This window comes from Mytilus edulis, chromosome 1 (assembly GCF_963676685.1).
Source record: "Mytilus edulis chromosome 1, xbMytEdul2.2, whole genome shotgun sequence".
Taxonomy (NCBI): domain Eukaryota; kingdom Metazoa; phylum Mollusca; class Bivalvia; order Mytilida; family Mytilidae; genus Mytilus; species Mytilus edulis.
In genome coordinates, this window is record NC_092344.1 from 18,103,855 (window position 1) to 18,116,846 (window position 12,992).

The 12,992-nt window shown below is 31.1% G+C and overlaps 1 protein-coding gene across 2 annotated transcripts in view; it reads right to left on the bottom strand.

Moving 5' to 3' along the window:
• The window catches only part of LOC139525472 (peroxidasin-like), a 45,165-nt gene that overhangs the window by 24,992 nt on the left and 7,181 nt on the right, over nt 1-12,992 (bottom strand). The window contains exon 2 of one of the 2 annotated variants that reach the window (XM_071320831.1): nt 11,430-11,501. The exons of the other annotated variant lie outside the window; for it this stretch is intronic. Coding sequence (XP_071176932.1) covers nt 11,430-11,501 — 72 coding nt within the window. The remainder of the gene's footprint in view (nt 1-11,429; nt 11,502-12,992) is intronic. 2 annotated transcript variants of the gene reach the window in all.

Genomic DNA, 12,992 nt, shown 5'->3' on the forward strand with positions numbered 1-12,992 from the left:
AGTTTTAAACCAGATGCTCCGCAGGGCGTAGCTTTATACGACCGCAGAGGTTGAACCCTGAACGGTTGGGGCAAGTATGGACACAACATTCAAGCTGGATTCAGCTCTAAATTTGGATTGTGATTAAATAGTTGACACAGCATAGGTTTCTGACACAGAATGAATGTGTTCTAATGAACTTAAAGTTTTTGTTTTCTCTTAGAGCAATTCACTATGCTGTTGAATATTAATCCTCTCAAAAAAATGTTTGAAGAAATTTTCTTTTTTATTTATGAAATTTCAAATGAGAAAAATTGAACCCAATTTTTTTAATCACATCCCCCTTTCCCTTATTCCAAAACTAATCTCAATTAAAATTTCTAATGGAGTTTGCAACAATAACTGCTCATTTAAATACATCATAAAATATTAAGATGTAAAAAAGCTGCTTGTTATCACTGAATGGTAAAGATTATTTTAATTTATCAGTTGGTAGTAAAAAGTGAATATACATTGTATATTGTATATAACAAAGATTTAAGTTGATTCTGGACAAAGAAAGATACCTCCAATTAAAAAAAAATCTTGCTATTGCACAATATTTTGCAATTAGATATTTCTTGCTTACTATTCTGGACAAAGAAAGATCACTCTAATTAAAAAAAAATTTGCTATTTCACAATATTGTGCAATTAGATATTTCTTGCCATTGCGCAATACTGTGCAATTGAAAAGACTTGCTATTGCACAAAACTTAAGATAATAATTTTAGATCCTGATTTGGACCAACTTGAAAACTGGGCCCATAATAAAAAATCTAAGTACATTTTTGGATTCAGCATATCAAAGAACCCCAAGATTTCAATTTTTGTTAAAATCAGACTAAGTTTAATTTTGGACCCTTTGGACTTTAGTGTAGACCAATTTGAAAACAGGACCAAAAATGAAGAATCTACATACACAGTTAGATTTGGTATATCAAAGAACCCCATTTATTCAATTTTTGATGAAATCAAACAAAGTTTAATTTTGGACCCCGATTTGGACCAACTTCAAAACTGGGTCAATAATCAAGAATCTAAGTACATTTTTAGATTCAGCATATCAAAGAACCTAACTGATTCATTTTTTGTCAAAATCAAACTAAGTTTAATTTTGGACCCTTTGGACCTTAATGTAGACCAATTTGAAAACGGGACCAAAAGGTTAAGAATCTACATACACAGTTAGATTCAGCATATCAAAGAACCCCAATTATTCAATTTTGATGAAATCAAACAAAGTTTAATTTTGGACCCTTTGGGCCCCTTATTCTGTTGGGACCAAAACTCCCAAAATCAATACAAACCTTCCGTTTATGGTCATAAACCTTGTGTTTAAATATCATAGATTTCTATTTCCTTATACTAAAGTTATGGTGCGAAAACCAAGAAAAATGCTTATTTGGGTCCCTTTTTGGCCCCTAATTCCTAAACTGTTGGGACCTAAACTCCCAAAATCAATACCAACCTTCCTTTTGTAGTCATTAACATTGTGTTTAAATTTCATTGATTTCTATTTACTTAAACTAAAGTTATTGTGCGAAAACCAAGAATAATGCTTATTTGGGCCCTTTTTTGGCCCCTAATTCCTAAACTGTTGAAACCAAAACTCCCAAAATCAATCCCAACCGTTCTTTTGTGGTCATAAACCTTGTGTCAAAATTTCATAGATTTCTATTACCTTAAACTAAAGTTATAGTGTGAAAACCAAGAAAATGATTATTTGGGCCCTTTTTGGCCCCTAATTCCTAAAATGTTGGGACCAAAACTCCCAAAATCAATACCAACCTTCCTTTTGTGGTCATAAACCTTGTGTTAAAATTTCATAGATTTCCATTCACTTTTACTAAAGTTAGAGTGCGAAAACTAAAAGTATTCGGACGACGACGACGACGACGCAGACGACAATGCCAACGTGATAGCAATATACGACGAAAATTTTTTCAAATTTTGCGGTCGTATAAAAATCAAAGGAACTGTAAGCAAATCTTACAAAAGTATACTCCTTACTCCTTGAATTCATGTACAAAGTATTTACCCTTGACCTTGTAGACTGACATTCAAACCTTAATTTGCAACAAGTTCTTGTGGTTGCCTCAATAATATCAAGCACCATTAATATCCTTTGTGACATACATTTTGTACTCTGTGATGGGGTTCAACAGTAATATCAAGTACATGTGTACCATTAATATTCCATGCCATTTAAAAGTTCTGAGTCTTTTCATGATCAAATATCTCTGAGTGTGACCTTGACTAAGTGAGAAAATATTCCAATCTTATTCAAGAGACATAATACAACAACAATCATAATCATAAACATCAAATATCATTAATATCCTTCAAGACAATCAAAAGATTTGGACACCACTTTGTTCCGTTCTATATGGGGATTTAAACTTGACGTTGTTGACCATGAACCTGAAAAGTAATATTGCCACTTAATATTTCGTAATTTTATCGCTTAATATCATAGGTTCCATTGTGCTCTTGAAGTGCAACAATTAAAATATTACATTTTGAATATATCTATTGTCCTTTTTTAAATTATGCTCTTTTTCTAAAAACTAATTTCTTTTAGTAGATTGCAATCGTCACTCAATGTTGGTAATAAAATAATTTTGGTCATATGGGGTTTTCATCATCATGTTTTTTTTGTAAGATAATTAAACGTATTTGGCTTTCAATATTTTGGTATTGAGATAATTTGATGTAAGTTATTCCAGAATGACATAATTTCATTACTTTATTAACCTACCCTTGAACAAAACCATTGGCAAATGAAGCCTTCAATTCAAAGAAATCTTAGCTGAAACATCCTGGATAGCCCTTTCTTCCATAAAGACGCTTTTTGACGCCACCCCCATTACTCCATAATGACGCCTTTCGACGTCTGTGTAGTACCTCAGTTGAAACGCTTTGACTACAAAATGTCTGCATCAGACTTTAAAAAATTTGAATACAATATCAAAAGGATATTCATGAGAATATCTGACTTGAATTTCATTGATGAAATACTGGTTTCCACAATGCAAACCTGATGATTTTTTTTTATCGAAAAAATCCTATGCGAATCAAGTATGCGAGGAAAAAAAATCCATGGAGGAAAGGGTTAAAATAGATTTAACACTGAAAAAATGGCAACTTTGAATTGTGGTTAAATTCAAAAACCTTGTCAATGAGTATCTACATCAATATCTTAGTGTAAAACTAATAAGATCTGGTATGATTGTCAATGAAACGACTCACCTTCAGAGACCAAATGATATAAAAGTAAGCAACTATTGATCACTCTACGACCTTAACAATTAGCAAAACCTATATCCGATAGCAATCTTTAACAGGCTAGTCAAATGTAAGAAAATTCAAACTAGAAGTAGGAGTTCTTACTTCTAATTTTATTTTATTGCTGATGGCATTGGTATTTGGTAGTCTTGGTCAAATCTATTTACAGCATATCTAATTTGAATAAGTTTTAAGATATATATTTATGTTAAAGACCTTTTGTTGACCTATACAAGATGTCATTTTAATTAGATTAATTGTGTTTTATATAATATTGCTGTCTCATTAAAATCTCAAACACATCAATTTATTCATACTTAAGACCCATAAAAAGTAATACATAAAGAAACATCACTTGAAAATAGTGCTTGAACAACTTGAACTTTGATAAATAATGAGTGATGATATCTGTCGCTTTGGAAAGGTAAGCAAGCACATCCTGTTCTGCATGCTTCGCCTCTCACACTGACCATTGATCAATGGCAGTAAATATTTGTAACTAGGTGTATCAAATAGTTGTCTTGGATAATCTTCCTTGCTTTGAAGAGTATAAAGTATATTAATAATATCTAGCAGTTATGTTCCAATCAAATCTGTTTGGAGAAATAACTGAGTAATCTCTATAGCTCTTTAAAACACATAAAATCAAAATCAAAATAGCAGGTGCACAACTTCAGGTAATTGTAGAGGAATTTGTACAAGATTGGTTGAATTCTAAATTACCATTTTCAAGTTGCACTTTAACATAAAGCACGATATTGATACCAACAGAAGATGACAGATAAGTGATCCCTATATATATGTCTCTTCTGACTGTTCAGTCAGTCCAAGCTTCAATGTTGATAAATAAGTAAAAATAGAAGGTTCTTGTCTTGTGGTCATGTGAATTTTGTTACTGTGCTTTTTCAGTAGGCTTTGGGGTATCACAATAACAATTGCACAAACAGTTTATCAAATTGCAGTTTGAATACTTCTCCAACAAACTGATCAACTGGTAAAATGTGCTTAATACAAATTAAAATAATGACTTACTATAATATTTATAGTCACTAGTTAAAAAAAGCTCATTTATAGTAAGTGAAGTCATTATTTTATTTGAATTTCATGATAAAGATAATAACAAACTAGAGTTACTTTTTATATCACTGCATTCACAACATACTAACAACCTTTCATTGAAGCTATTTAATAAAATATAAAACCAGTTAATTAGTTTGTTGGAGAAGAATTCAAATTGCAATTTGATAAACTGATTGAGCAATTGCTATTGTGATACCCCCAAAGGTTGCTGAATAAGCACAAGAGAAATTTATGTATTACTGAAAAATTATTACACCAGGGTTTTCGATATCACAAACTGGTCAAAACATTTACTAAATTTTATCACCGGTATAAGGAAATAATTCGTAAATATAACTCAACATGCAGACATCTTATACGTTCAGGTATTTCACATCCAAAATTTTATGGAAATATTCTTTATAAAGCACAAAAATGTCAGTATTCTCCTCAGAAACTAACAAAACCTTTAAATAGACTTATTAAAAGGGGATATAGTTACGATACTGTTGTCAGGTCATTAAAGATTGCATATTTTGGCTTTAACATTGATTCACTGATAGGGTCTTTGCATCGCAACTAAACACATTTATTTCTAAAAAAAACAGTTGTTGGCATGACACGGGTTATGTTCTTCTCATATATTTTATGATAGTATGATACTAAACCCCTAACGGGAGGGATTGTACCTGATATTCATATGATGAAGACATAATCTTTCAATCAGTTTAATTGAGGTCTGGAGCTGGCATGTCAGTTAACTGCTAGTAGTCTGTTGTTATTTATGTATTATTGTCATTTTATTTATTTTCTTTTGTTACATCTTTTGACATCAGACTCGGACTTCTCTTGAACTGAATTTTAATGTGCGTATTGTTATTCTTTTACTTTTCTACATTGGCTAGAGGTATAGGGGGAGGGTTGAGATCTCATAAACATGTTTAACCCCGCCGCAATTTTGCGCCTGTCCCAAGTCAGGAGCCTCTGGCCTTTGTTAGTCTTGTATGATTTTAAATTTTAGTTTCTTGTGTATAATTCGGAGTTTAGTATGACGTCCATTATCACTGTACTATTATGCATATTTTAGGGGCCAACTGAAGGACACCTACGGGTGCGGGAATTATCGCTACATTGAAGACCCATTGGTTGCCTTCGGCTGTTGTTTGCTCTATGGTCGGGTGGTTGTCGCTTTGACATATTCACCATTTCCTTTCTCAATTTTACAGTAAATCAAAACTATTTTCACTGTATATATATTACAAGTCTTGAATCAATAAAGCAACACACCAAAGTATTACTGTTTACAATCAAAAGTGCATTTTGTGCATCACAACAAAATATTACTGCATTATTAACAGCTAAAGGCATAAAACAAACATTACATCATATAGGATGTTAAAGTGAGCTATTGTTGGGTGAATTCTTTACTTATGGTATTTAGAATATAATAATAGAATGAAATATGTATAACATAAATCTCAGATAATTTGTAATAAAATAACGATATAAATAAAATATACATTTCTCAGTTTTACACATGAGAAATGATTGTATAATAATTAATGTAAAAAGATGATCCTTGGAGGGTGAACAAACTATCAAAATATTTATCTCTGTGTACTATCTTCATTCAGTGATTAACACATTATTACATCAGGATGTTTTAGGAGGAAATAAATCACAAAAACATCTGATTCATACGTTATACCAGACAATCTTGTAAACAATCTCTGTAGTAAATATCTTTCAGAGGATTGCTACTTCCGAAGCAAGACAGCTCTGCAATGTCAAAAAAAAGAAGGAAAAAAAGATTGCTCATTCATGTGATGCATGTTTTGACACAATCAAAGGATTATTACTTATCAAGCTGCAAGATAAAAATTCAAAACTAAAAAAACAAATAGGAAAAAAAGCTTCAAACAAAATAAAACTTGAAAATCATTGAACAGTTCATGACAGACATACCTCTATTAAACAGAAATAATCTGTCAGAACTGGTCATTGAGACAAAGATTTGAAGAAATATAAAAAGAACACTGTACAGATCTTTGTTGACAGAGATACAGCTTCTTTTTTTTTTTTATCCTTTTGAGTATAATATATTTGCCTATAAATGCATAGCCAATTTTTAAGGGAAAAAATAAGCAAGTTGTAGCAATAAAAATGACAAATATGATATGATATAAAAAGGTTTTCTTCACCTTTCCCATAAGAAGTTGTACATTAAAGATTTTTTTTGCATGAGAGATCAAAACTGATGGATGAAAAAACAAGGTTTTTAAACAAGTTCTCTCTTATTTTCATAGAAGAACTGAAAACTACATTGAAAAGAAATATGGTGAAAGAGGATCCCTATAAATAAATGTGTCAATGTATCATGCAGGAGACCCAAAACATTCCTTATTCTAATGAAATGGAAATGTTCTCTGAAAATCTGGAAAACCCATAAAAAATTAAACAACAGCGATAAGAGTTTATTACGCAAGTTACCGTCATTGACCTACCACTAACAACATGCAGATTATTAATTGCACAAATATTCCCACCCATACCACAAGTCTTTAGGGACAAAAACTATTTGTCAACAGTCTTGATTATACAACGAAACCAAGAGCAGATGTAATTTAATTCAAATGTTAACCATGCATTCATCGTAAACACATTATCAAATCATATGAAAATTATTACCACATATGACAAACACACTGATAAAACTTTCATAAGTAGGCTCTTAGATATTTGGCATACCTTGGATTTCTAAGTCAATATTTTTTGTCCTAGGTTTTCAATCATTTACTTATTTATCTATTTAAAACGTTTACTTTTGGACTATGAAATTAATTTCATACTACCAAACAAAAATTTCAAAAATGTTTAATAACTCTGCATTCTCTCCTTATACATACACATACAATAGAATTCCTCTGCCTTTGCGGAAATATGTATTTACACAAGAATCCAAATAAGAATGTATGGTATGGTCTCCTGAAATGTCATGACAAAAATTAAATGGTCTGTGCATCATGATAAGGTTCATAATACATGTTTATAAAGAGACAATTTTGGTTCATAGTATTTTTTCATATTTGAAACTTAGAAAAGAATGACACATTATTAATGTAAGGCACAGTGACTTTGTCACTAAAATGTAATGAACTGTGCAAAAAATTGTAATGTCTTTCAGACATACCTATAATACCCATGTTACTGTACATTAAATGTAGGTCATTGTGACTTAAATGTAAAGGAACTGTGTTGCAGTCTTCAATAATTGATCTGAAGGTAAAACCTTATAAGCATATAATTTATGAAATACAAAATTAAACTAAAGGTAGCCATAGTTTAAATTGTAAGTCCTACAACAGTAATACTATGCATGCATATAAAACTAGTGTTTCCTGCATTTTCTTGTTCTAATTCAAAAAGGACTGCAGTTAAAAATTTCTGTTTTTCTATTTAATAGAGGAGTTCATTGCCAGTGGTTGGTTTAATTTAATCTGTTGTACTGTCTTAATATTTTTTGCAATTCTTGTTAAATTTCTTATGTATCACTTAATACCCAACTTTAGAAGTCGCTCATTCCTTAAATGTAGGTTAACAAGACTGGAATAACCTCAGTAACCTTGTACTGCCAACATGTGTTTAGGGGCCAGCTGTACCTGCTTTCGATTATCACGCTGTGTTAGAGACCCATTGGTGGCCTTCTGTTGTTGTCTACCTATGGTCATTTGCTGTTTCTTTGACACATTCCCCATTTCCATTCTCAATTTTACCATGTTTATCAGATACTGCTGTTAACTGACACTGAATGGAATCTTCACTGCATCAGTAGGAGTACATGACATGAAGAATTAAGTATACTATAAATTGCTTCTAAATCGAAATTCCTGCTAGGTAATTCTATTGTTAGATTTAATGTATAGTGAAGGAGGAATGATCATGTGGATTTTATTCCAGGGATATATTTGTGAAACGTCAGTAACATAACACTTGTTTTACATAGATTATACAGTAGACAGACAAAAAAAAGTAACACTAGATGCCAATCTTAATGTCCAGTGGCAAATATGTAATGCATGTTCAGGACGAGATTGTACTTTCAATGAAGATCACTAAGATTTTCAAAATTAAAAGCAAAGCATTTTCTCTAGAAAGGACTGCATGTTGTTTTGTTGTATGAGGGTCGGAAGGACCTTTTTATTGGAAATAAAGAATCAGCCGTTTCATTTGTGGGAATTCAGGGAAAGCTATTTTTGATAGGAATTTTGGAATTATGGATTAAATAACCCAGTATACTGCTATAAGGGAACTAACATATTCTTTTCATAGATATTCAGGATATGGCATTTATTTTCTCAGGAATTTAGGATAAGATCCCTCCTTTCTATGTTATACATGTAATGTGTTTAGACAAATATCCCGACTTTGATTTAAGGTTTATGTACCCTTCTGTAGCCATTTTTGTACGAACTTTTCAAACTTCAATTGTATCAAAACTACAGATATTATGAATAATAGAGATAGGCCATTTTGTACATATTCCAAGGGGAAACTTGATGCAAAGCAGTATTTTTTACTGTTCCATTGCATTTAATAGAAAAAGAGGACTTTGTGGCAAATAAATCAAGATTTTTATAGAAAATCCACAGCCTTTATCCTTGTACTCTCATATTTGGCAATTTGATGACTGATAGATATAGGATTATTGCATGCAGTGCCAGCATTGATTTCCTTAAAACAAGTTTATAAATGTAGTTATTGGTTAAGACAAGTATAAATATGGCCAAAATCAAGTACACCTTTTAGGGTGCGCTCGACTTTAGTGACTCAGCACGAGGTGTTTTGGAATTTACAGGTTACTTAGAACTTTTTGTAAAAAATAAACACTAGCACATCATAGAAAATCAAGTGAGTCATTTATGTTTCAAATTTTATAACAAAAATCTCTGTATTAAAGGCTGTGGATTTTCTATAAAAATCTTGATTTATTTGCCACAAAGTCCTCTTTTTCTATCAATGCAATGAAACAGTAAAAAATAATGCTTTGCATCAAGTTTCTCCTTGGAACATGTACTAAATGGCCTATCTCTATTATTTATTATATCTTTAGTTTTGATACAATTGAGGTTTGAAAAATTCGTACAAAAATGGCTACAGAAGGGTACATAAACCTTAAGGTCATGAAATTAACATAAGCAAAATCATATCATTCACTCAAGTCTAAAAGTTTCTGAAGGCATTCTTGCTGAATTTTACATTATATTAACCAGTTGAACATATATCTATAAAACAAATAATTAACTCTACGTCTATATAAGATTATTATAAAACAACAAAAAGTGCTGTATAAAAACAAGATGCAATCAATGTATAACATGATCAAACGGCATGTGGCATTCAAATACATGTACATCTGTAAAACCACAGCAATCAAATCATATTCCACAATTTAGATGTATGTATAATGGGTATATCACATGAAGCATACACTCGTTTGAGGCTGCCAGATGGAAGCACCTGCTTGTCTGGTGATTGTATTAATTGTCTAACAATGAATATAGACTATCTGATTCATTGTTACACATAAAACTGTATGTAACTGCCAAACAATATACAGATCACCAAAGGTTATGTAACTTACATACTAATAATATAACATCTGATGATGTAGCAAAAAAACTATGTTCTCATCCAAACTTCCTTTATTTATGTAGTGTTTAAAGTATCTTTTAAGAAGGATGTACACATAGCTAGTAAGCCCACAAACTGGCACAAAATAAAATTAAAAAAATATATTATTTAAGGAATGACTGTAATATTTTTTCTGTCTATTAAAAAACCCCAAAAAAATGTGGTGCACACAGAATTATGTCTATGAGATGATAAACAAAACGAAGTCAGTCAATCAGAAGCTGGTTACATTCAAAATTGAATTAATAAAGATTGGTGAAAATAATTAAACATGCTTTTTTGAAACTATAAATTATTTTGGTACTTTTCAGAGTTTTACCAGGGAAAATAAGATCATAAATTAGTGGGATTTTTAATAAATTGATGAAAATTATCTGATTTTATCTGTTGATGATAATTTTTTTTACAAATACAGAACTGACATTTGTATTAATAATAATCATTTATTATATATTTATCAAGACATTTATTGGAAAGAGAAGATAACTCAATTAATTTCAATTTTAGATTGCAATGTAAAATGTATCTGATTTGCTATGTAGCAATAATATAATTACAGATTATCTTTTACATTCTGAAAGTATTTTAATAACAGTATCTTCTTGCATTTTATTTCAAAATTCAAGCATTAAGTTTTATTTCTTCTTAATATTTACATAATTGTTTCCCCTGTAGTGAATACTGTAAATTCAGAAATTATTGTGAGTGTTTTTATTATTGCAAAAAATGTGATAGGGTTATAATCACAATAATTTAAACTCGCATTTTGAAATTTTTATCATGAATTTAAGATGATTTTTTCTCAATATCACAAAAATTTTAATTGCATTTTAGTCTGAAATGACAAACGCAATAGTACATTCAAACAAAAAAGTCTGAATTTACAGAAGTCTTAGTAAGTCACAAGTGTAATTTCATTCAAAGCCAATGCTGAAAGACTTTTGCTCTTTTAATTCTAGATAAAATCAAGTCTATAACTGGGCAATCCAAGATAAAATCATCCCCTTCGATCCACTCTTTTTGGATACCGGTAAATATATTTGTTGATGAAAAGGAGGTAAAAACACTAAGGGCATCATTAGTGATTGTTTGATTGTTTGTGTTTAAGGCCACTTTGAGCACTATTGCCTATTTCATAACAGTCAGTTTTTACTTGAGAGTTTTTATTAGGGGAGGAATAATGGAGTCCACAGATAGACCCCAGGAAATCCAAGTATAATAAGTTTGGAAACCAGCACACCTGTAGGGTTTCAATCTTACAACCTAATGGGTAAGTTCAAGGGGATGGGCTATTCTGTAGACATCCATGCTATTTAATGTTGTCAACTTTTACCATATATTTCTTATATATTGTACATATACAGTTATACTTACAAAGTATCTATTTTATGTAATCCTATAAATGATCCTCTGTTCAATTGTGATAAACTGTTAAATCTTAGATCTCTGCAAAGAAACAGAAGCAGTTATACACACATGCCAAGCAAACCAACAACACAACAAAGTCATACAATCATGGTCATATTTATGTGCAGCGAGTGCTGAGGTCATGATCATACCAATCATTCATGTAATACATAGGCTAGCTTAACTATGTGCAGCGAGTGCTGAGGTCATGGTCATACCAATCATTCATGTAATACATAGGCTAGCTTAATTATGTGCAGCGAGTGCTGAGGTCATGGTCATACCAATCATTCATGTAATACATAGGCTAGCTTAACTATGTGCAGCGAGTGCTGAGGTCATGGTCATTCCAATCATTCATGTAATACATAGGCTAGCTTAATTATGTGCAGCGAGTGCTGAGGTCATGGTCATACCAATCATTCATGTAATACATAGGCTAGCTAAATTATGTGCAGCGAGTGCTGAGGTCATGGTCATACCAATCATTCATGTAAAAATACGCTAGCTTAACAATTGAAAGCTAAGGTCATGGTCATACTTATCATAAATGTAATACATCAGCTAGCTTATAAAAAGTGAAAGTTAAGGTCATGGTCAGACTTATCATTTAGGTAATATATAGGCTAGATTATCCAGTGACAGCCAAGGTCATGGTCATACTTATCATTCATGTTATACATAGGCTAGCTTAATCAGTGAAAGTCTCTGATATTACAGCCCAAATAAAGCTAATTCTGAATTTAAAAAACATAAAAAATTCTAGTATTGAAATTTCATACTGCAGTTTTCCTAAATTTATTCTGTGCAAGATATCAAAACTGACAAACTATGCTGACAGATAAATTTCGTCAGTACTAACATTTATTTATATCTCATTTAAGAACTTGATAAGTGTCATGATTAGCTATTTCAAGTTTTCATACTCAACTAAGCTTATACCCTCATCTTAATGTTGACTTCCATTGGTATTTTTACCATGAAATAAAAGGTACACTTATCTGGCATCTTAATAGTACAAAATGTAATCTAAGCCGACCTTGCGAGACCCTCATGTCTAGTCACAGTTTTTAAACACCCCCTAGTATCTTAAAAACTCTGTGAACATCTTTAATCAATTGCTTTAGATGCTTTAAATAGAAATATAACTTGTTTTTAGAATATTTGAGACAAAATTAAATCTAAAAAGACTACTGCTCAGAAGCAAATTTAAAACACATGTCTATTAAAAACAGTGTGTAAATAACTTGCTGAGCTTTTTTCAAGTTTTATAGCAGCGCAAATGAATTTTATATTTTGCAACAATGTGCCTTTGCACTTTAAATAGACACTTGAAAAAAACACTCATCATTCAAGTTAATAAATTTTGTTTTGTTGTCAGTTTTTGGTTGCAGTCTCATTAATCTTTTAAAATACCAAACTTAGTTGGTTTGAATGGTTTCCCCTAATAAAGAAAGTGCTCGTACAAGTAGTTTTTAGAGTTTAAACATGTATAAAACTATCACCCCAGATGCAAAATGTATACATTTT